Consider the following 24,274-nt stretch of genomic DNA (forward strand, 5'->3'; position numbering starts at 1 on the left):
TTCCGGCAGAGTGGAAAGCTCTGGATCTTCCGATGTGTGAAAGCGCCTCTTTTAAGGTAACGGTCAGTCATCAATTTACCTTGAGCGGCGTACTCATCTATCGTCCACCGGGGAATGACACTGCCTTCAAGGCCGCTCTCGCCGATGTGGTTAGCTCGCTGGCTCCTAGATGTGCCAACTTCAACATAGTAGGTGACCTCAACATACATTTCGATCAGACGTCATCTCCACCCATCAGCTCTTTGTTAGCGGACCTTGAAGCGATGCAACTTAACCAGCTTGTCACCTCCCCCACCCACACAGGAGGACATATACTTGATCCCTTCTTCACCACCTTAGGCCGGGCTAGAACATCTGACCCGATGGCGGTGGGTTGGTCGGACCATATGCTGGTTAAAGTGTCATGTCCCCTAGATAATCCACAATTTAAATCTGTGGACAAACAGATCCTAAAGCGCAATTGGCGCAAACTTAAACTGGAGGAGTTTGTCAGGATACTGGAGGCACAGCCTCTAAGCAAATTGCAGAATGTGGAACAGGGATACGAACAGTTTTGCAACTGGATCCTTACCGCCCTCGATTCTCTTATACCTCTGCGTTGGTCTAAATGTCACGCTAAAACCCGCAGTCCTTGGTATAATGAGACTCTTGCCGAGCTCAAGAGAACTTGCCGGCGAGCTGAGAGGGCCTGGAGGAAATCCTTTGATTCCACGCTAAAATCGCTGTACTTTGCCCAGCTGAAGATATACCACAGGGCTATCTGTCAAACTAGAGCCGCCTATTATGCATCTGAGTTTTCCAATAGCCCCAGCCCCTCCAAATTAATCTTTAAGGTACTTAAAGACCTGATGGGGAAGCGGGCCACCTCGCTAGAAATCTGTACGGACTCCCACTGCGAAAGTTTGGCATCTTTTTTCGTAGAGAAGGTACACGCAATCTACCGTGGATTTATACCATCTGTTCCCGGAGATGCTCCTAGTGCTGTGAAGGTCCCGGTTTTTGAAACTCTGTCCTCCTTACCGGCCATGTCTAAAGAGGTATTTGACACCCTGAGCCTTAAAATTAAATCTGGTTCTCCCTTAGACCCGCTGAAGCCGGAGGTCTTCACTCTTCTCCCGCCCCACTGTCGTGAGCCTATTTTTGATCTGATCAATCTCTCCCTCAGTGAGGGCGTGGTTCCTTCCTCCTGGAAGCAAGCGGTGGTCAGCCCTATTCTGAAGAAACCCAGTCTTGACCCCTTGCTTCCGGAGAACTATCGGCCTATCTCCCTCCTGCCTTGGGCGGCCAAGGTCACGGAGGCACACGTAAATTCCATTCTGTCTGCCCATCTCTCTCGTAATAATATTCTTGACGAGAGTCAAAATGGGTTTCGCTCACAACACAGCACTGAAACGGCGTTGCTCTTTATGACCGAGCATTTGCGGTCAGTGCTGGATGCGGGGCAGACTGCGGCGCTCCTATTGTTAGACCTGAGCGCCGCGTTTGATACGGTGTCTCATGACATTTTGGTGCGGCGCCTGGAGGAAGTAGGTATTGTGGGGAAGGCTCTTCAGTGGTTCCACTCTTTCCTCTCGGACCGGTTTTTCAAAGTAGCCATTCCACCTGGCCAGTCCTCCTTCCACTCTCTGGGTCTGGGAGTCCCTCAGGGATCTGCTTTAAGCCCCACACTTTTCAATCTGTATGTGAAACCGCTGGCTGCTGTCGTCAGGCAATGTGGCCTTACCATGACATCGTACGCCGACGACACGCAGCTGGCGGTGACACTTAGTGGGGACCCTGAGGTGACTGCTCCCAGATTCCGTGCAGGACTTATAGCTGTGGCCAACTGGATGCGTAGCAACTGCCTACAGCTTAATACCAAGAAAACCGAGGTCCTGGTCTTAGGGAAGCAGGCGGAACTATGGGGAGACCAGTGGTGGCCTCCCGAATTGGGAGTGTCTCCCATTCCAGCGGCCGAAGTTAAAAATCTGGGGGTCTGGCTGGACTCTAACCTTTCCTTCACCAGTCATACAAAGAGGACAGCAGCTACCTGTTTCGGTATCCTGCGAGGACTGAGACCTATCCTCAAGTTCTTTGACCCTCCCACGCGGCAACTGGTGGTTCAGGCCTCTATCCTCTCTCGGCTGGATTAAGGGAGTGCTCTGCTACTGGGAGTTAATCAGGCTGAGGCTACCAGACTTCAGAGGGTGCAGAATGCTGCGGCGCGGGCCATTGTGGGCCTCCCGAGGCGATGTTCTGTCTCTGCTGTCTTGACTTCCCTCCACTGGCTTCCGGTCAGGCAGAGAGTCAAATTTAAGGCTCTCTGTCTGACATTTAAAATCCTGAAGCTCTCCTCCCCTCCTGCCCTTGCGAGCCTCATCTGTCCGTATGTTCCCACGCGGTCTCTCAGGTCTGAATCTCACCATCTGGCGATTAAGCCTAGGTTCAGACTGAGTAGGATGGGAGGACGATCTTTCCGTGTTTTGGCGGCTGATCTGTGGAACTCCCTTCCTGTACATATCCGTGCCCTAGAGAGCTTAACTCTCTTCAGGCGCGCCATTAAAACCTATCTGTTCATTGCGGCTAACTGATTCCTTCCCTTTTCAGCTCCAACCTGTTATGTTCTGTATTTGATCAGGCGCCAGGACGCCACTTCGCTGGGGCAGCTGTGCGCTAAATAAAAGTTATTAACATAACATAACATAACATATCCAAGAAAGGTCAGCACCGCTGTATACAACGCCCACTTACATTCACGCTCACTCAATGAGTAGGGTTTGATCTCCCCCTCTGGTCGCCGCTTCGGAGGAACCTTCCTCACTGGAGCTGTAACGAGACACAAGGATTTGGTTACTGAGTGTTTGAGGGGAACTTCTCCTCACTGGAAAGCAGACAACAGAGGAGGCACTGACCAGGAACTGGCTTTTAACAATATCAAATGATAGAAATAACAGGCTGTCATAGTCTGACATCACTGTGAGAAGTTGGCCTGGTATATGATGCTCACTAGTTCTAGTGCTCACCTTGTACCATGCCAAGCAACCCTTATGATGATTGGTTGTAAGTCAACCTGATAGACCAGCTATCCTAGTGGTAGCATGGGCAAAGCAGTCTTAGGCTAAACTCTGTAAAGGCATGTGAAGCCAGCTGTTTTACTATACACAATCCCCTTGAATACCAAATGAAAGGACACCACACAGATATATATTGAAAATATATATATATTTATTTACTACAAATATCCCCTATACTCTTTATGAGCACAGAAGCAAATGCGTTAAAACAAAACACAGTTTAAATATACAAAAGTTGCACAATATGGATGGGCCCTAGGGGCCACCTAAACCATATACTAAAATAGTGGTATAAGAACCACCAATCTAAAAGGAAATAGGCCTAGGGCCTGGGGAATCGCTGGAGCCGTTCGGGACTAACAGTGAAGAAGTCGGGAAAGGCCCGCGGGACTCGGGTGCAGCGCTTAAAGCACACGCATGCACCAATGCAATGTCAATGGTGCGTAAAAGTTAGTAAGTTACTGTTTTAGGAACCTTCCGACTGACCTAGAAGGACAAAACTTTAGATCTAGGCACTAGAGGTGTGTACCAGTGTAGGAACACCGGCGTTGCTGAGTTACCTCACCCACAGGAAGCGGGTGCACAGGTGCCAAGTAGTGTCGGGTTTCGTCGCGCAGGTCGATGGGTCCTGGAGATGAAGATGCTGCAGGCAGGTCGTCGAGGAGAGTTCCGGTGGATCCAAGGATGGATCTGAAGAGTTGAAGACCTGAAAGCAGAGGGGACAATGTTCAAAGTCACTAGCCAGTGACTACCGTGGAACCAGGACGGAACCAGGCGATGTCGGGTGCAAACAGGTGAAGAAGTGAAGATTGTCTTGGCAGCCACGTGGACACGAAGAGGTCAAGGACGTCCAGGCGTTGGTCACGAGCTGTCCCACGAAGGCTCTAGCTGATGGCGGTGTCAGCTTCTTGATCGGAGCAAACAGGCCTTGGCTAATGCAAGCCCCGCAGAAATCGATGCAAGCTTCTCACTCGGACCAGCAAGGTCAGAGCGGGTGCTCCTTTTCAGGGGAGCGAGGGCCAGTCTGGAGCAACCAGACAAGCGGTCTTGTTTGTAGTTTTCGGCGCCAAGATGGCCGCTAGCCACGTGGCAAGTGGCCGGGATGGCGCGTCGAGTGGCAAAGTGCAAAAGGGCCCCACGCAGATCGTGGAGATGCTGGGGGGCTGATCTTCGGTGCAAATGCTGCTCGGTGGTGGGGCTTCTCAAACCCCAAAGCACAGCGTCAAGGGTGCCTCGGGTGCTGCGCAGTCAGCTTCTCGGGGGTCTTCTAAGGGGTCCGGTCCCACGTCTCTCGGTGCCTCCACGGGTCTCTTCTTTTCAGGGACTGTGGATCAGGCTCTGAGATGTCTGGGAGTCTGGGTCTTGTCAGGCTCTGGGCTCGGGCTCCGGCGGGAGGCGGGGGCAAAGCAGACGTCGAGTTGCTGGTTGGTGCCTGTATTCACAGGGTGGTCACTCCTTGGCCACAAGGGAGATTCTCTTCAGTCTTCTGTGCAGCAGAATGTCGAAGTCCAGTTTTCTTCTTAGTTTCAAGTCGAGTTCAGGATGATCTGAAGTCTTGGGACACAGCTCCTACTCTTATTCCAAATCTAGGGGCCGGATTACCTGCTAGGTCCCTCCTCTGGGTGGGACCAGGAAGGGGGGTGGTTACACCCCCTTTCCTTTGTCCAGCTTCGCGCCAAGACTGGGGCTGGAGAGCCCCAGCACCGGTTTGAACTGGCATATGCACAGGGACACCTTGTGTGCCCCAGGCATGTCTCATTCTATTCAGCCCTGTCCTACCCGAAAACACAAAATCCTGTCTGGGGTGGTGCTAGCACCTCCCAAGGCAGGAAACTCTTTGTCCAAGCCTCCCTCGCTGGAAGGACTCCCAGCAACAGGAGGTCAGACTTGTGTCTGTGGTGGCAGCATCTATTTTGTGATGCTAAGGCTCACGTTTAACTTTAACCGGGGTTCAGGTTAGGTACATGTCATGTCCCTCTAAAAGGGTGGAATGCTACCCCCGTCGCAAGAACTGGCGAGGGGGTAGTATTCCAATTCGTATGACACCTTACTCGACATGTTTTGATAAAGCCAAACCAAAGATAGCATTTAACCGCGAGGTTCATAATGCACTTAAGAGTATATGGTATGGCAGTATCATGGAACAGCTAAAGGACGTGGTTCCGAAAGCTGCTGACAGGCTCAGCTCATGCCAGAGCACCATCTCACATATTTCCAAGCACTCTGCCTCCAGGATTGATGAGGCCTTCCATAGGAGTGGCTCATATGTGTCCATTTTAGGTTAGGTACAGGCATACTATGCCTAAGTAAGGGGTGATTACACCGACTTACCCCAGCTGAGTGATCAGCCAGTTGTGTCAAATATGGAGGCCAGGCCAGGGGTGGCACAATACATGCTGCAGCCCCTGGTAGGCCTTGGAAGCACCTATGCCCTGGGTACCTGGGTACACTGTTACAGGGGCCAATAAGGTGAACCAGTTCCAATGTCGTTATGCACCTAAAGTACATGGGTAACAATTTAGAGAGAGAACAGCAGGCTGTGGGTCTGATTAGCAGGCCCACAGCCACATTAAGTCATAAACAAGTGAAGCAAAAAGCAAAAATTTGGGGTGACCATAGGATAGCAGACCCTACTCTCCTACAATCACCAAGAGGGTCAGACCACGAGTTGCTTCTGTTAGAGTCGTGCTTCCTGCATCAGTCGCCACTGTCCATGTCATACTGTGAAGTCTGCACCCTACTGGCAAGTTCTGTATTTTATACACGCAATAGAACCCACATGGTGTGCGACAAAACAACTATCAGAATGAGACGTTTAACTACAGGATGCAGAATGCCAGGGGGAAGGCGTAAAATACATTCTCATTAGTGATCTGTGCGTTTTATGGACGAGTCCACAGGTTGCGATCTGAGTGTATATAGCTGAGCACACACGCTGATTTCAATATGTTAGCAATATGGTCGTTAGCGATCCATGTGCATTATAACTTAGCCCGTAGGTTGATAACAATCTGTGTATTTTATGGCTGTGAACTTGGGCTGTCAGTAATCTGTGTGTATAGTGCCGGAGCTCGTGAGTTACTCACGATCAGTCTGTTTGAGGCTGCGCTCTTCGGTTCTTAGTGATCTGTGCGTATTGTGACTGAGCATTCACAGCCAATCACAGACTGCAACAAGCGCTCATCAGATACAAAGAGCATTCCCAAGCAACAAAGAGTTCAACCGGACATTCACAGCCAATCACAGACTGCAACGAGCACTCATCAGATACAAAGAGCATTCCCAAGCAACAAAGAGTTCAACCGGACATTCACAGCCAATCACAGACTGCAACAAGCACTCATCCCAGCAAAGACCCAAATACCATTCACAGGCTACAAAGAGTTCAACAGAACATTCACAGCCAATCACAGACTGCAACGAGCACTCATCCAAGGAATATACACAATCAACAGAGAACTATGACGAGCCTTCATGACAAACCAGAAGTTCATAGAACATTTAGACTTAATAAAAAAAGAAGCACAGAGGATTCACACCCAAGGAAGAGTTCAAGAGAAGAGTCAACCAAACATACAAAGAGCATTCAGACTCAACAGACAACTATGAGGAACATTCATAACGAATCAGGAGTAAAAAATATTCACACTTAGTAAAAAATAAACACAAAGAAGATTCACATCCAAAGAAGAGTTCAAGAGAACACTCAGAGTCAACCAAAAACTATACGGCATTCATACACAATAAAGCACTGCAAAGAGTATAACACCCTACTGAAAAGTACAAAACAAATTCATGCTGAACCAAGAGTTCAAGGAATATGCAGACCAAATCAAAACTACAAACAGCATTTACACCCAAAGTAGAGTTAAACAGAACACTCAGAATCAACAAACCACCTGAAAGGGACACTCACATCCAACCATCTAACCAAGAGATCCAACAAATATTGACACCCAACGGAGCACTACTAGGATAGCTTGACTCCAGTGGCATGGAGCGCCAGCCACTGGGCTCAAACTTGCCTGGCTGAAGAGGGGTGAAACCCCGAAACTGGTCTCATGATGCTTGTTTCCGATCCAGGGAGGACCTGGCTTGGCAGTTCAGGCTGGATTGTTCCCAGGAAGCACAGGGGCAAGACTGATTTGCATATGGCTGTGTCTGAATTGAGGTGGCAAAGTGAGCTAAAGAACGATGATGGATTCAGTCCAGATCTGTGACTGGGGGTATGTGTCTCCATTCATCATCTCCTTGTGTTTGCTATGCTCAATCAGGGCTCGAAAAATCCAAAAATTGGTACTAGTCCTGCAGGACTAGTACCTTAAAAAATGTCCTCGACCTAACTGCAACCTACTTGACCTCCGTTTCTGAAAGCGGAGCAAATGTGACAAGATAACAAGATTTAAAAGAATCTTTATTGCTCATTAACTTTGTGAGCAATAAAAATGCCTTTAAATCTTGTTATCTTGTCACATTTGCTCCGTTTTCACAGACAGAGGACAAAAGTTGGTTTGTTTTCCTACTCGCCAGAAAGGGCGAGTAGGACCTAAAAACAGCTCGACCTTGTTAAATTTAGCTCGACTATGCGAGCGGTCGAGTGGAATTTTCGAGCCCTGTCAATATATGCTTCCATCTTGTGCCACCCAGGAAGGCTGCAGCAGAGTTTTTACTACGTGCCTTGCGAGATGCTGTTGTGGCCCTGTGCCTAGTGATGGACTCTTCTCTTTAGCTCTCCAGTCTGTCGGTGGCACATGTGGATCTCTTGAGTGAGCAGCTACAAAGACGAAGCAGCTTTCAGGGCACAGCCTCATAAACAGATTATTCTGTGAGGGGGTGATTTATAAGTGGCTTGTGGAATACCTCCTTTGCTTGCTCCACCGTAGAGTTTACTCAGGTAAATGGTTGCTGTGCCCGGTGAGTGATGTAACAGTTAATCTGAGAAGCCAGTTCCTTCTACCTATATGTTTAACTGCAGGATGTGAAGAAACCAAATTTTTTCACTGCGGATATCAAAAAGGGATCCAGATGTTCCTCCCTTTCAGGATGGTTCTCCTCTGATAAATGCTTCCTAAAGGTTATTTCCGCTTCTGATTCTACACACAGTTTAGAGAAAGATGGTGCACCTCCGATCCGAACACAGCTTGTACTGGTGATGCTGAAAACACCTCTTTTTTTAAACTCTATATGTGCGCAGAAACTCTAGGTCGCACAACCTTGCGCGGAAGACATACACTATCCACGATTGTCTTCTTAGATGTCCTGAAGAAGCCCAGATACGAGCGAAACGCGTTGGCTGTTTTCAAGTTTCAAGTTTTCAAGTTTCCCTATTTGTCATGAATATGAAATAAAGGATCAAGTAATCAAAGATATCACATCTCTCGATTCATCTGTTTGTACCTGCCAATTTTGCCGCTAATCCAGTGTATGTTGCTTTGGTTGCCTCTCAGATCTTTGAGATTAATGTTGAATTATTTGTGTTTCAAATTGGTGAAAAACATTTCTTGAGGTGGGCAACTGTGGTTTTGTTGTATGATCAGACACTCAAAGCAACATATGATTTGCGTGACAAACGGGTCCCCTAGCCTCCTTTGTGTATTTTGAAACTGTAATATTAGGTCTCCTGTGATTAGCTGTGAGTTTGTGTCCCGGTGACCTCTGTGTATGGTAACGCCCCTGTGACAAACAAGCCAGTGCCCTTCGCTACATATATAAACTAGATGCTCTCTGTGCTTTCTACTAATCCGTCCCTCACCCATTCCATGTTGCACTCAGTTCCTCATCGATCAGTCTCTGACTGACTTACGTGTTATCTGAGCCTAGCATCTTACCCAGTGACACAAAGACAGCCCAGTGTTTGTGCCTTCATACTTCCGAAAACCTAGGTTTGAATTTCTACTTGCTGGGCATCTGGCTGCCTTGTGCTCTTTTGCAAAAAGCAGGAATATACTCAGTGTTTATCACTCCAGGGGAACAGAAGATTCCAAGATGGATAATACCTACATGTTTTTTATTAATAGCCCACAAAAGTCAGAAATCAAGAAAATAGAAAAACCCTCAAAAGGAGAATAGTGGTGCGTATTCTGTGTACAGCGCTTTTCAAACATGAGGCCAGCCTCCCCGTGGAATGGAATACTTCTGCTGTATGTGTGTGCATTTACATGAGAATATTATAATGTAAGCACGTATGTACAGGGTACTAGTATACGACAAAGCTAACCAGGGCGTGACAGAGCTGCTCTCTCTGCTGTGACCGAACCTGTTAGCAGAAAAAAATTGATTCTTGGACTCTGCGAAGAACTGATCGCCTTCATGGAGGAAGCTCTTTACACTGACTCACACTGTCAAGTCCCACAAGCAACAATGTTTAGGAAAACCAAGCGCGCCTTTCCAATCCAAACAAGTGCACAGGACATGAATCTACATCAGGTTCAACTGATGGTGGCAAGGACCCTGTGCATGCAACGAGCAAGCAGGAATGACCACACCCCCAGTGCACATAACAAGAGCAAGATGACAAGGACCAGGCCCCTGTGTTTGCACTAAGATTGAAGCCAGACTAACTCGAACCTGTCTCCGTGCGTTAATAATGAGGTGAGCCTGTCCAAAGCCCCTGCACACATGGCTGGGGAGCAGCGATTCAGTGGGGGGACGGAAAGGGGAGGAAAGGTTTATGCAACAGAACTTACCATTTCTATCTCGGAAGAAGCCCTCGAACACCACAAAGTTGTTCACCTGCAGAACACGAAGAACAGAAATGATGCTATAAATACATGGAATGGAATGGGTAACCTAAATCTATGCTATTTTCCAGTAAAACGTTGGCCCAACACCAAATGAAAAGCACAAGCAATGGCAATCTGTGAAGGTAACCTGGCACTGCCAAACGTCCTTTGCTTGCTGCACAGATCACTGGCATGTGCAACCCTTCAGAGGTAACAATGCCTCTGGTGACCCCCAAGCCTTTGTTACAGCAATGGCAGCATTGCACCCCCACATCACGGCAGTCATACTATGCCCCTTGCCCTCTTACCTGGGGGTAGACGAGCAAGCCCTTCTGCTGCAACACTTTGTGAGTGCCACGTAAAGCATCATGCGCTCACGCCAGGCTCTCTGACATCATGGCATCCGCTCAGACACACACATGAACGAGCACCCCTCACCTGCGGGATGGTGGACTGGAGGTTGTAATGCTTCCGCAGAAAGCACAGGAACTTCTCTGATGGACGGTCCACCGCCAAGTGCTGCGGGTCCACCTGCTCTTGCTGGGACAGACGAGAGAGGAAAACAGGAGAAAATAACATATAGTTTTAACCCTTTAGGTGCTGCCGTCGGCCAACGGTCGTCACGGGCACTACCTCCCCAGTGCTGCGTGCGACCGCTGGACGTCCAGTTCAGCACTGGATAATGGACAGCGCAGCACTGGGGAGGTTTGTTTACGAGCTCCTAAGGTGTTAATGGAACATGAAACAGGAGAAACAAGATGCACATGCGGGGGTGCAGAGTCACGCGCTGAGCAACCCGTGGCAGGCTGAGAACAGGCACAAATCTACTACTAACGCTCCCGTCATCAGACCCTCCCATGCGTCAAATAAACCCTTGTGTACTTACAATACATGTGAGTCTGATAGAGCACTGCATTAGTAACCTCCGGATGTGGCTATTATCACAATCGATTATGACTAAAACCCTGGAGTGTGTGATTATCCACACTCTCTAGGCTCTCACCATTAAAAGCATTCCTGATGTGCTCTGTCTGATCAGAAATACAGTGAAGAGGGCGTATCACCCCTCTGAAACACACCCAAGCACTCCACCGATACACATCCAACCACTCTGCCAATACATACCAAACACTCCACCAACACACACCAAACACTCCATCAATACACGCCAAACAACTCCAACAACACACACCCACCACTCCACCAACACACCCAGCCACTCTGCCAATACATTCAAAACACTCCACCAATACACACCAACCGCTCCACCAACACACATCAAACAATCCAGATACACACACATCAAACACTCCACCAACACACACCAAACACTCCACCAACACCCATCAAACACTCCACCAACACACATCAAACATTCCACCAACACTTATCAAACACTCCACCAACACCCATCAAACACTCCACCAACACACATCAAACACTCCACCAACACACATCAAACACTCCACCAACACACATCAAACACTCCACCAACACCCATCAAACACTCCACCAACACCCATCAAACACTCCACCAACACACATCAAACATTCCACCAACACTTATCAAACACTCCACCAACACCCATCAAACACTCCACCAACACCCATCAAACACTCCACCAACACACATCAAACATTCCACCAACACTTATCAAACACTCCACCAACACCCATCAAACACTCCACCAACACCCATCAAACACTCCACCAACACACATCAAACATTCCACCAACACTTATCAAACACTCCACCAACACCCATCAAACACTCCACCAACACCCATCAAACACTCCACCAACACACATCAAACATTCCACCAACACTTATCAAACACTCCACCAACACACATCAAACATTCCACCAACACTTATCAAACACTCCACCAACACCCATCAAACACTCCACCAACACCCATCAAACACTCCACCAACACACATCAAACAATCTAGACCCAACTGACCTGGGTAACTACCGACCCATCTCCCTGCTCCCATGGGTGAGCAAGATCCTGGAAAAATATATAAATCGACAGCTGGTAAACTTTTTAGAAGACCACCATTTACTAGACCCCACCCAGACGGGCTTCAGACCTAAACACGGGACCGAGACCGCCCTCCTCATGGTCACCGAGGAAGCCAGAAAAATCTTGGATCAAGGAGGATCAGTGGCAGTGATCCTCCTTGACCTCAGCGCGGCATTTGATACGGTCAGCCACGACACCTTGCTGTACCGTATGTCTTGCGCCGGGATCAAGGACAAAGCCTGGTTGTGGTTTAAGTCCTTTCTAGAGGACAGATCCTTTCGAGTCTTCGAGGGTGAGTCTGTGTCCACCAGCAGACTTCTGAAGTGCGGAGTCCCCCAGGGCTCCTCTTTAAGCCCCGCACTTTTCAACCTGTATATGAGGCCACTGGCTGAGGTCGTCCGTCCATTTGGGGTCAAGATTATCTCTTATGCGGACGACACGCAGCTGGTGGTCTCACTGTCGCAGGAGGCCAACTTGCCTGCGCCAGGTGGGCTTAGAGAATGCCTAGAAGAGGTGAAGATCTGGATGTCCTTATCATCCCTCAAACTGAACGGGGACAAAACGGAGCTGATGCTCCTAGGCCCCCCGGATCTCTGCTTCTCCACCTCTCTGTGGCCCCCTTGTCTGGGTTCACCTCCAACCCCAAAAAACAACATCAAGAGCCTCGGAGTTTGGTTGGATAGATCCCTGTCTTTCAACGTTCAGGCCACAAAACTCTCAGCCACCTGTTTCGGCATCATGAGGATGCTAAAGAAAATCTTCCCCCTCCTTCCCATGGAAGCCAAACAGGTGGCTATACAGGGGTTAATACAGTCACGCCTTGATTTTAACAATGTGCTCTACCTCGGCGCCCAAGAGTACACCCTGCGCAGACTCCAGATAGTGCAGAACTGCGCAGCCCGCATACTGCTCGAGCTCCCTCGCAGACAATCAGTGAGGGCCGGGCTGGTCAACCTTCACTGGCTACCGGTGCGCCAGAGAGTTCTTTTCAAGGCAATGTGTATTGCCCATCAGGCCTTCTGGGACACAGGCCCCAGGATTACCCGTGACTTAATCACCCACTACATTCCCAGTAGAAGCCTCCGCTCCAGTCAGACCTTCCTAGCTGTGGCCCCTAGAATAACAAGCATTTACAATGCAACGGTTTCGCCCTTGTAAAAGTTAGAGCTATTGTCATTGTAAATGAATTTTTTTTTATTTATGTGTTGGTTTTGAAAACAGATAAATAAATGGCTTTCTCATTTACAATGCCAATAGCTTAATCTCTCGCAAATGCGGGACCTATTGCATTTGCACCCACACGCACACACACAGAGAGCCACCCACACACACAGAGAGCCACCCACACACACAGAGAGCCACCTACAAAAAAAGCTAGCCACACAGAGCCCCAACACACACAGAGCCCCAACACACACAGAGCCCCAACACACACAGAGCCCCATCACACACAGAGCCCCATCACACACAGAGCCCCATCACACACAGAGCCCCATCACACACAGTACAGAAAATAAGTTGAGGACTGTGCACCAACGCTCTGTAATGAGTACACATTTGCAGGCAGCTGCACACTAAAGAAGGCATGCTTCCCGGGCTGGGGCGAGCTGCCGGCCTCGGGATTGGACGGCGATGATCTCACGCTCATCGGAGCCTGCGATAGAGGCACCAAAAATAGCCTGATCCTGAAAAGGAAGAGAAGAGGAGATGTTGCGCAGTCAGCCGCCGCAGAGCGCGGGCACACACACACCACACACACACTTCCACTACCGTGCATTACAGCACGGGCACAGCCCAGGGGCTTCAGGCAGGGCCGGTCCTAGGACTTTTGGGGCCCTGGGCGAAAGGGAAGATGTGAGGCCCCTCTAATTTGGGACATTCAGTGCCGGCGTTAGTGCTGGTGGCCGTCGGTGCGACAATGTTAGTTGGTCGCCTCGCCAATGAGCTCCTTCGCTATGAATTCCCTCACTACCACCCTGTAACAGTGCTCCTCAAGTTATGCTATGTAGATTTATTCTATGCAGATTTATAAAGTAGTTAGCTGCGTGAGGGCTTCCCAGTGCTGCGTGAGTCGATCGCCGTGTATACTAGCGTGATTCTGAGGCGGTACATGTCTAGAGCAAGTGGGGCAAAGCCATGTTTTAAGCATTTTCTTAATCTGGTCTTGTTCATTTAGTTTCTGAGATCAGTGGGCATAGCATTCCAGAGCTTAGGGGTCAAATGCGAGAAGGATACACACACCCCAATCTGATCTTTGGACCTCTAGCAATCAAGCATTGGAGGATGTTAAGGTACTGCTAGGATTGTAAGGTACCAGGAGGGTCCATTGTAGTTGATTCCCCTATGCACCAAGTAAAGTGTCTTAAATTCTACCCTTTCCTTCACTTGAAGCCAGTGCAATTTTTGCTGAGGTATGTTTGGGAAGCTTGAGGATAGTCCTTGCTGCCACACTTTGGGCTAACTGGAGTCTCTTGGTGATATATTTGGGTGAGCCCATATACAGGGAATTTCCATAGTCCAAGCAGGAAAAGAATCAGCACTTGGGCCACTATTCTTCTAGATTGTGTAGGTAGGAGGTCTAGGATTTTCCGAAGGGTTCTGATAAAGCCAAAGCAAGATGCTGTAAACGTTTTTACTTAGGCCTCCATAGATAGGGAGCTATCAAACCACATACCTAAGATCGTAATGGGGAGGGGGAGAGATTGGTAGTGCCCCCAGACACTCTGGCCATCCGAGGGTTGTTTGCGGTGTTGGCTTGTTTCTTAAAATCATCAGCTTGGCTTTGTTTCCCTTCAATTTAAGTGAGCAGTTAGCCATCCATTATGCAACTTTCTCTAAAAAAGGGACTAGTTGTTGCAAACCTTTTCCCAGGTAAAGGGAGACTGCCGGTTGGGTGTTGTCGGCAAAGGAGACCATCAACTCCTAAAATTCCTTGACGATGTCTGCCAATGGACTTAAATAAATGTTGAAAGGTGTAGGCCTCAATGCAAAGCCCCACGGAACCCCACACTACTCATTCAACAAAGCCCAGCATTACATTCCACTGTTTAGTTCGAAGGCTCAAGGAACAGCTTGGCGTCAAAAGATTACAATCATTTTCATTATTTAGAGATTTTTCTTCACAGCCTAGCGCATGAGCATATATTCCACAGTCAGATATTAAAAATCGATGACTTCATGTCAGGAAACTGCCCTGCGATCAATACTTAGAAGCGGGTGTTACAATCCCCTCTAATGACGACAACTGCGTTTGCTAACCTGATATTAAAGGTAATTTAAAAAGCTCTGCCCGGTAGTGATATGTGGCAGCCCAGTTATTTTTGGCACATGCCACCCCTCTGTTCTGGCCCAGAGGTCTATATACTTCAGACCTGGCAACTGAAATGGTGCCACTGCATGATGTGCTGTTCCAGTCCAGGTTTTTTCTTTGATTTCTGGGGCTTGTTGTCTTGCTTTATAATGGCATGAACAAAACTACAAGCACAAGAAATCAAAATAAAAACTTGGGCTGTAGTAGCACATCTTGCATGGACCAGGGAAATTTAGCAGGTGGCACCTTAGTGACATACAACCAACCTCCAAGCCAGCCTGTTCTCGCCCGACACCATTATATGTGTATTAGAAAAAAATTACATCCTATAGCCTTTCCTTTTACATCAGCAAGATTGTCACATAGATCAATTTGTAAAGTCCTCTCACTTTGCGCTCAAAGAAAAGAAAACAATCTCTATGTTAAAAGAATAGGCAGCAATTTGTCAGAACACATCCCCTGATATTTGATGTCTGTCTTTGAAATTTACAGGCATCTTTATTGCTCATTCACCTTCCAAACTCCAGCATTTTAAAGTTAGGGGTCCTGCAGCTGCCCCCTCCCCCCCCCGCACTCCTACTTCCAGCACCTATAGCCTTCTTTGTCTCCTATACGGCATGTATCTTATTTCTTTACACTTTTCCTTACCTCCTCCTGGTCTGAGCACACTGTTTCCTGTTGCTGCTATTTACTTCTCTCAAGTATCCCCTTTGCTTTCCTCTCTCAGCCTCCCTCCAGCATCTTGTCTCTTGATCACCTTTCTCGTCCTAACACAAACTGTCTCATGTTTGAAGTCTTCCCATTTCCCCTCTATTGCTATATTTTATCTTCACACTTTCGCTCCACACGCTCCCAACCACTTATCTCCTAAAGGGCAGGGTACACCACAGACCCAGATGTTAACACACACAACAAATGTGACAATATAAAAGCAATAATTCAAAAGCATCTTTATTGCTTATTTACCTTTGGAAAACAGCAGGGTTATTTAGGGGGTGCTGTAGCACCCCACTCACCCCTATTTCCAGCGCATGTGAAAATTCTCTGTACTGCCCACACAGCAAATGCACCCACAAATGTAAAACTCTGCTGTGTTACATGGACTGTGGCAGTAAAGCCAGGCATGACTCAGTTCCAGAACGTGAGGATATTTGCAGTTTTATATTATGTGAACTCAGCTCTAAGGCATTAGAGAGCTTTACATGATCGCCAGTTACGTTACAAAAGGATATTTTCATTTTTTAGGGGCGTGTGGAAATAGTGATTTGCCCAGAATCACAGGATGTTCAGCAGACGCTGGGACTCTAACCTAGTTCTTCAGTTCTATTAGGCTGCTCAATGCGCACAAAGCCCAGAAGAAAGCGTTTGTCCCATGGCTTCAGAGCCATACTTTAGTGCTACAAAGTTTAGGAGATGGGGTGGGGAGGGGGGGCCTACCCTGGGTGTCAGAGTTCTGAATAATGACTGTATGTCCCAGGGCAGGGGCCCCCAAACTTGGGCTTAGAGGTCTGATCCATTGCTGCAGGGCACAAGGGGCCTCTCCAACCCTGGGCCTCTTTGCGCTGGATAAGGGATGAGGCCGAGAGAAAGGGGCCCCACACTTGGGCCCTGATCCAGTGCATGGAAGCCCAGGGAAGTGGGGGCCACCTCCCCCGGGCTTAAAAGAGGTGTGGTGCTTTTACTATAAACTTTGCCCAGCCATGGCTTCTCCCTCTTCTACTTTGCCGCCTCTCCGCACCTATTACAGTTCAGCCGATCCTGAAAACAAAAGGGCCATTTGTTGCTTGGAAACGCAAATGGCACCTTTTCAACAGAGCCCAGCCTGGCCCTTGACCTGCTCACACACAATAGTCTTCCCTGCTGTTCCAAGACCCCTGGCGGTTCTTTCCATCCCTCCATGCCCGTAATCCCAGGACTGACACCACGCCTTTAGAACTGCTCAGGTTTAGGCACCTCATTAGCAAAATGTAACATTGCAGTGATCGGAGGGGAGGGGGGCCTGACTTTAATGAAGCCTTTCACGTGGAAGCGAGGCCCCATGTTTTTGAGCTGAGCGCGAGGCCCTGGGCGGCTGCCCATACTGCCCATGCCTAGCGCCGGCCCTGGCTTCAGGTGCACCCAGCGGCGCGGACCCCAGTACGGCTCACTGGACAAACGTGATGTTTGTATATTTACCGCGCAGCTATAAGCAGGGGTAAGCAGGGTCAGGGAATAATCCCCCGTAGAAGTACATTTAGCACACTATCCTTGTATGGGAAAATAAGAAAACGCGTGCACGTGTTTTTAGATCCGCTAGAAAATAGTGTATAATTATAGCTATTCTCAAAATTACATTTTAATGCAGTGCAAGAAATTAGCTCTTTTAAAATAACACATTGAGTTGGGCGTGTGTACACATTATATCTATTAAGAGCGTGTGCGGAGTGGGCTGTGGATGCAATGCTGCGCACGCGCCGGCTGTGGCGCGGTCCACGCTGACCTTTCAGTGTCCGTGCAGTCAGCAGCGCGCGACTGGTGCAGTGACGGCGCGGTGTCAGAGCAGTGCGGACTGCAGCCTCATTCCGTGATCCAGCACTCCCTCCTCCAATGACACAGCTGAAGGCAGTCCGGGAAAGGATGCGTGCCCCCGGGGACAGCGTCCACGGTGCGCGTGTCCGGACATCGTAAACAACAACACTGCACACACCGCCGCGGCGTGTAGGATCCCGTTCAAATTCGATCCCACACACAGACGCCGCAATTCAGCCATCACCCATAGGCAAGCGTGACCCGAAGAAGGGCTGTTGTTTAGAGATCCATTTTACACACATGACCTGCAGGGCGATGTAAACAAAGCAGCATGAGGCTGCTGAGAGGAGGGGAGTACCTCTATTCCCTTGCAAACTGAAATAAAAACAAAAGCAACAACCTGCTTCCTAACCGTGATTTGTCACACCGGATGTTCGTCCTGTCACAAGCCCGTTTGTGACAGATCAGACAGCTGCCCCAGACTATGAATAGCCAGCATGATCGATCAGCATACTGTATGTGGTGCAGGCAGGGTGGCAATGAACTCCTAGGGGCGGGGAGTGGGAGGTGGGGGCAATTCTGCTAACGGTCCCTCAATCTGACAGCTGCTTGCACCAGAAGCACACAACAGGAGGCAGGAGCACGCCCGAGTTATTAATGCGTCGCCCCTCCGCCCTGCTGCAGCTGCTCAAGAAAATATCCATCAGCATGCAGCACAGCAGCCAGGGCATCCCTAGCCACCCCCCATACCCGCAGGCCCGGCCCGACCAGCGCTCCGAAGACCTGCCCGACGCTGGGGCACACAAACAAGCACCGGCACCAACCACAGACCGGAGAGGCTGAGGAGAGAGTGTTGGGGGTACAACCTAAATGCATAGGAGTATCAACATCCAAACAGCGGGGTATATTTATATTTAGCAGTCACGCACACCGAGCGGAGTGACCGCGAAACTTGCATAATTCCCCTACAAGCGCCCACATGAAGAATACACCGAGACCAGAAGACAGCGCTCAGCAGCGTCAAATTCATACATGAAATCTGTCTACTAGCGGCTACTCGCGCAGAAAACAACCCAACATTCCCATGCCCCACATTTCAGCACAAAACACTGCAATAAAAAAAAAAAAAAAAAGATTTCATTACTTTTTGGGTTGAATCAGGGCGACGCGGGCTCGGTCTAAAACTTCCCGCCGGCCCGGCCGGTCCCGTTCGCCCGCTCTTTTCTGCACGGACTTGGATGGATAAAAGGTAAAACTTGAGCAGACTTGGCCCCAAAGCGCTAGAAACACATCATACGAACTCAAATATACCCAGCGGCGTCAAGGGAAATGTCGAATCTCCTGGTAGCCCTATATTCTGGAATGACACTTACCTGGAAGCCCCATGTGTGTCTCGTTATCCACCTCCCGTCGAAACAAGACTCTAGACAAGCATTTACAATGCAATGGTTTCACCTTTGGAAAAGTTAGAGCTATTGGCATTGCTCATGACATTTCTTTTTATTTTTTATTTATAAATAAATGGCATTGTTATTTACATTGCCAACCTCAATGAAGGTCGAAGTCTCACAATTCCTGTCTCACATGGCACACAGATACACAGCAGTCACCCACTTCACAAGGCATAACATACACTCAACTTCCGGCATCACAAGATACAAAATGCACTGCAGTACCTTATGCAAAATGCACAAAGTGGGAGGGGGGCGGGAAAGGCACGGACAGCTGTCACCCGAGAATAGCTCAGCTAACCCAGGGTTTTTCTTTGCATTCTGGTACATGTCAGAGCTTCAAGTGGGCCGGGGCCTGCCGGTTCTCAGCACCGGTAGTTCTAAATAGCAGGTGCTGAGACGGGTCCCTGTCGGGCTCTCCATTGTTGCCCTCACCCTCGGGGTGAAAAACAAATCTCAACTCCAACAGCAGCGCCGCCCTTCACTGCCTTTGAGGTAACTTCAAAGACACTCGTAGTTCTTTCACAATCTTTCAGAACGGAAGCATTCACAATATTATATACAACAAAGCCACAGCTGTTGCTTATTTATCTTATGCAACCAACAACCATTGACAAAGCCAATAGTCCTGGCTTGTTGCAAGTACCAAGTTCCTTGTATCTGATATATCTGGATGCAATGACAAGCAGTAAAATACCAGCCGGGCGGCACTATGCTAAGCACGGATTTTAAGTTTACGTGTTTTAAGGCACGCCCTTAATTCCATCGGCCACGTCCCTCAGAGAGCCCCCAGTTTTTTAATCTCAGTTAAAGCCCTGGTAGATGTACTCCTGTTAATCCAGTTCTATACTCGGAGCTAAAAGCTCCAGAATACGGAGAACAAGGTGAGGACTGGACGATGAGCTGGGAAGCTTGGGAGCAGGACTGTCTTGTAGTCGAATACATGCATGTAGAGGGCATACCCCACGTGTGGTCCCATGATGTCCTGTCCTCAGCTTGTGTGCCCATTTGGAGACGCAGCGTCCAGGAGAGACCCCAGCAGTTGCCACCCTGCTCCACACTTACTCTGACCTCAGCTCCGGGTTGCAGGGCAGACATGGACTTTCACGCCAGCCTTGGTTTTAAGCCGCCAAGTTGCACACCTCGAGTTAACAAATAACTCCACCCCGTGGGGTGCCCCTACTCCGAGCTTGAATTGAATAAATTAATGCATTGTGGGCACTGTTAGGTGCACTTCATTGGTTGTGGAAGCACACCCGAAAACAATGATGTGTAAAATGTAAGAACAGGTTCAGGACACGTGTGTTGTGGTGACGAGGCACACCCCGAGGGAACCAGATATAAGGTTCTGTGCACTTCACTATTTTGTTTTACGCGTTCAGATATCGGGGGCACCCTGTCGGCTCCCGTCCTTGCAAGACCCATGTCTTAAGAAAGCCACGTCTTGGGGTCAGTTCAGAATAGGGGTGTCCGCCCACCCCAACTCCTCCAGCGGGCCAGTGTATCCGACCCAGACAGCCAATACACATCCGGGCTGGGAGCCCTGCACCGCCAGACACTCTGAGGGGTGATTTTTGTTACAACACAATTTGGACAGTGGACCACTTAAACACAAAACAAAGCACCAATCCAAATATCACCAAATTATTCAATTTTCAATAAACCAGCGTGCACATTCCACATGCTCCCTGTCCCAAGAGCATTACCCAAACTTGGGAAAAAGTCTATTTTTATCCTGAGTGGAAAAGCACCGCTACAAGAATGAATCTCCACCGATCATAGGAGAGTAATAAGTCTTTGAAATGTCCTCTTATAAAGACGCTGAGTCGTGATATACAAGATTCAATGTTCTTTTAATGATCCACTTCTAGACAAGACACCAGCCAACGCGTTTCGTTCTGTCAACCAGAACTTCTTCAGGGCGCAATCAATGTTTCAAGGTGTGTAGAATTTCAAAAGAATTCCTTTGTCAATGTCTTCCCATATATTTAAGGGTTTTCTATATTAGGTTATCCTACTGTAGTGGGACCAAAGGTCTGGGTACTTCAACTGGTTCCCAGGTTTGGATCTAAATTTCTTGTTAATCTCAAAATAGGGCTTTCAACCTTGTATAATTCAAAGGTTTGTTCCACGTAGTCGAAAGGTCCCACCTCCTATTCTTTGCAGACAACCATAATAATATCTCCTTGTGGCAATTGCCTGTTCGGTCGATCCGGATATCTTCAAGTCGGCGTCTCGGTATTCTGACAAATAATCGTCTCCAATTCTGAGGGGTGACCCGGCCCAGCAGCGATGGACTTGCTAACGAGGGCCATTGTTATTAATTAGCCAATCACCTGCTGCGCCGAACATTATCAATAACAAAGGGCGCTGGGGCATCCCACACCTCCAGGGCCCCAGGGTGGGGCCAGCCTGCACACCGGTGGCAAGTACCGCGGCCATTATGCAATATTCCTTAATTGCAAAAACTAATGAAGCCCCCCAGCTTTCGGGCAGGGGCCCCGCCCCCTCTCTTTTAATGGAATGTTTGTGCTCTCAAATGGGTGTTAATGGGGCTGAGAATGGGAAACTTCAGAGCTGGGTTTCGGAATGATAAAGGCCCTGCACCTCAAATGGAAACTTTAATCGTAGCATCGATGGCGCAGGGAGAATGTCTGTTCATTCATCCGTATCATTGGCTGTGTTGTAAAAAACATTATTTTAAAAAATAGGAGTAGTTTGCTATCTTGCATTGCGTATGTGACATTATCGAAACAGATTTTGGTAACAGAAACTCTGAAACACCCCCTTCCCTTGGCTACTGGCTTTCATTTAAGAATGCATTGCATTCTGGGATTTGTAGTCTTTCTTGGGCCATTTCCAAATAGACTAACATACATAATTAAAATAACCGTAGCAAGTAAGGGCACCATGGCCAGCCCACTGCATGTCAACTGGACACAACATGACACATCTTAAATGTGGCACTGAAGTGTGTTTATGTCAGTCCAGCCCACTGCAGGTCAGTGGGGCCTTTGGAACCGACCAAGACTGAGATCTGCCCCCTGCACGTCCATACATACGAAGCATTGTGGCACAGGGTTGGACTGGCCTATATGGCACTCAAGCAGTGCCCGATGGGCTGGTCTGACAGGTGTGTGGCAGTTTGTGGGCTTGTTTATGGGTCAGGGGGGTCGGCCTGCACTGTTGATTTCCTTGATATCTCCCCAAATATTGCCTGCAGCAAGCTCGATGCATGCCGTCTTCCACAGTTCATACAGCGCGTCTTTACAAGTCCAAACTGGCCGATTTACAAATGTGGCCACTTTTATTACTGTGCCCGGGCCTATGTTTTGCCCAGTCTCAGCCTTTAATGGCATACGGTCCTGTTGCATGCCAGTTCAGGCCGTGCCAAGGCGCAGCTGGGAGGGGCTGTGTACTTTCAGACTCCTGGCACAGTAAAGGGGTCACAGGTTCGCACCCTATCTACCAGGGTTCGTTTAAGATTATAACTCACATGCACTTTATTTGTATTCCCTCTGCTTGTGCTGGAAGTCGCATTTCTACCTAGTTATGTATACATTATTTACACTTACGTTCTCTAAGGAATGTGCCAGCCCTCGGGTCCAAATACCCCCTTCATTCTACACAGACCACACGGGTGACGCAGTCTGCATCCACGTTTTTTGCCCAATCCTGTTTTCGTTTCCAAAACGATTACACAGACAGGCACTAACAGAATATTGTACATTTGGGATCAGATCTTGTCCATCCCCAGAGGCACAGATCACGCGCTCTAGAGTGGCCTCTACCCCTATCCCGTGTTCACTCCCGTGGGTGCAAAGCTCTGAGTGGGTGCCCTCCTCCCGCGTGGACGCAGAGCTCGGACGATCTATTCCAACCACACACCAAACACTCCACCAACACACATCAAACATTCCACCAACACACGCCAAACACTCCACCAACACACGCCAAACACTCCACCAACACACGCCAAACACTCCACCAACACACGCCAAACACTCCACCAACACACGCCAAACACTCCACCAACACACACCAAACACTCCACCAACACACATCAAACATTCCACCAACACACGCCAAACACTCCACCAACACACGCCAAACACTCCACCAACACACGCCAAACACTCCACCAACACACGCCAAACACTCCACCAACACACGCCAAACACTCCACCAACACACGCCAAACACTCCACCAACACACCCCAAACACTCCGCCATTTGCCAGCATCGGAACACATTAATTAAACACTCGGAGGTCACCGTACCCCGTCGTCACCCCCCACCGAATATCCGGCTGTCTATGGCCACTCCGCCACAGCACCTGTGGCCTTATGTTCTTCGGCATGCATTAATTTTGTCCTGATGATGGTCCAAATATCGTCGGAAAGGGATCAAAACGTCCACTTGCTTGACACCGTGTACACAACTTAATTTGATATTCAAATGTAATGGTTGTGTTTTCATTTTGCTTGTTTAATTGTTCACATTGCAAACAAGCCCTTCTTGCCCTGCCTGAATGTTTGTTTTCATTACTGTCTGTTTACTGTAATGTGTAGGAGCCCGGACTGTGTCCCGCTTTATTTGTTGTCTCCAGATCCTTAACTTGATATTCATTAAACTTCACTGTCCGGCTGGACAGCAGGAATATAGTACTGACTCTAGTCTATATTGATTTTTTGTTTATTCTAGATCCTTACCAGGGACCACTGTTCTTACAAATTATTGATACCCAAGGTCTCTTTGTATACCACATTGGGTCCCCTTATTTTGTTTAAATATGGTCTTATATGTGCCTCAACTCTTGCAGTTCCCTCCACTAAAATATAAGACATAATATTCTTAAGAGAGGCTCCTCAAAACTAGACCTTTAAGGACTGAATGTCGAGAAAAAGGTAGGTATTGAGGTATTGCTGCACCTGGTGTGCACGTCGGAGCCACAGAAGAAAGCACTGAAGCCATCTTGGAAAGGGTTCTTGAAACCAACACAAGGGTCACTCTTTGTTCATCCGGATCACAAGGGAGGCAAACATGCAGGGCAGTTTGCAGCATTCTCATGGGGTGACGAGAGCTCCAAAAACTGCGGCAGGCTACAGACCTAGAAGGACTATAGTTTGGCAGTTGTTATGACTCCGCACACTGCCCCACTACTGCCATGGCTTGCGAAATATGTTTTAGCACAATATCTATC

The 24,274-nt window shown here is 48.6% G+C and overlaps 1 protein-coding gene across 1 annotated transcript in view; it reads right to left on the reverse strand.

Moving 5' to 3' along the window:
- ATAT1 (alpha tubulin acetyltransferase 1) overlaps positions 1–24,274 on the reverse strand; it is a 182,460-nt gene that overhangs the window by 91,102 nt on the left and 67,084 nt on the right. The window contains exons 6-8 of the mRNA XM_078641706.1: positions 10,214–10,315; positions 9,740–9,785; positions 2,731–2,805 (exon numbers count right to left, since the gene is read on the reverse strand). Of these exons, the coding sequence (XP_078497832.1) occupies positions 2,731–2,805; positions 9,740–9,785; positions 10,214–10,315 (223 nt within the window). The remainder of the gene's footprint in view (positions 1–2,730; positions 2,806–9,739; positions 9,786–10,213; positions 10,316–24,274) is intronic.

Source organism: Lissotriton helveticus, chromosome 5_1, assembly GCF_964261635.1.
Source record: "Lissotriton helveticus chromosome 5_1, aLisHel1.1, whole genome shotgun sequence".
NCBI lineage: Eukaryota > Metazoa > Chordata > Amphibia > Caudata > Salamandridae > Lissotriton > Lissotriton helveticus.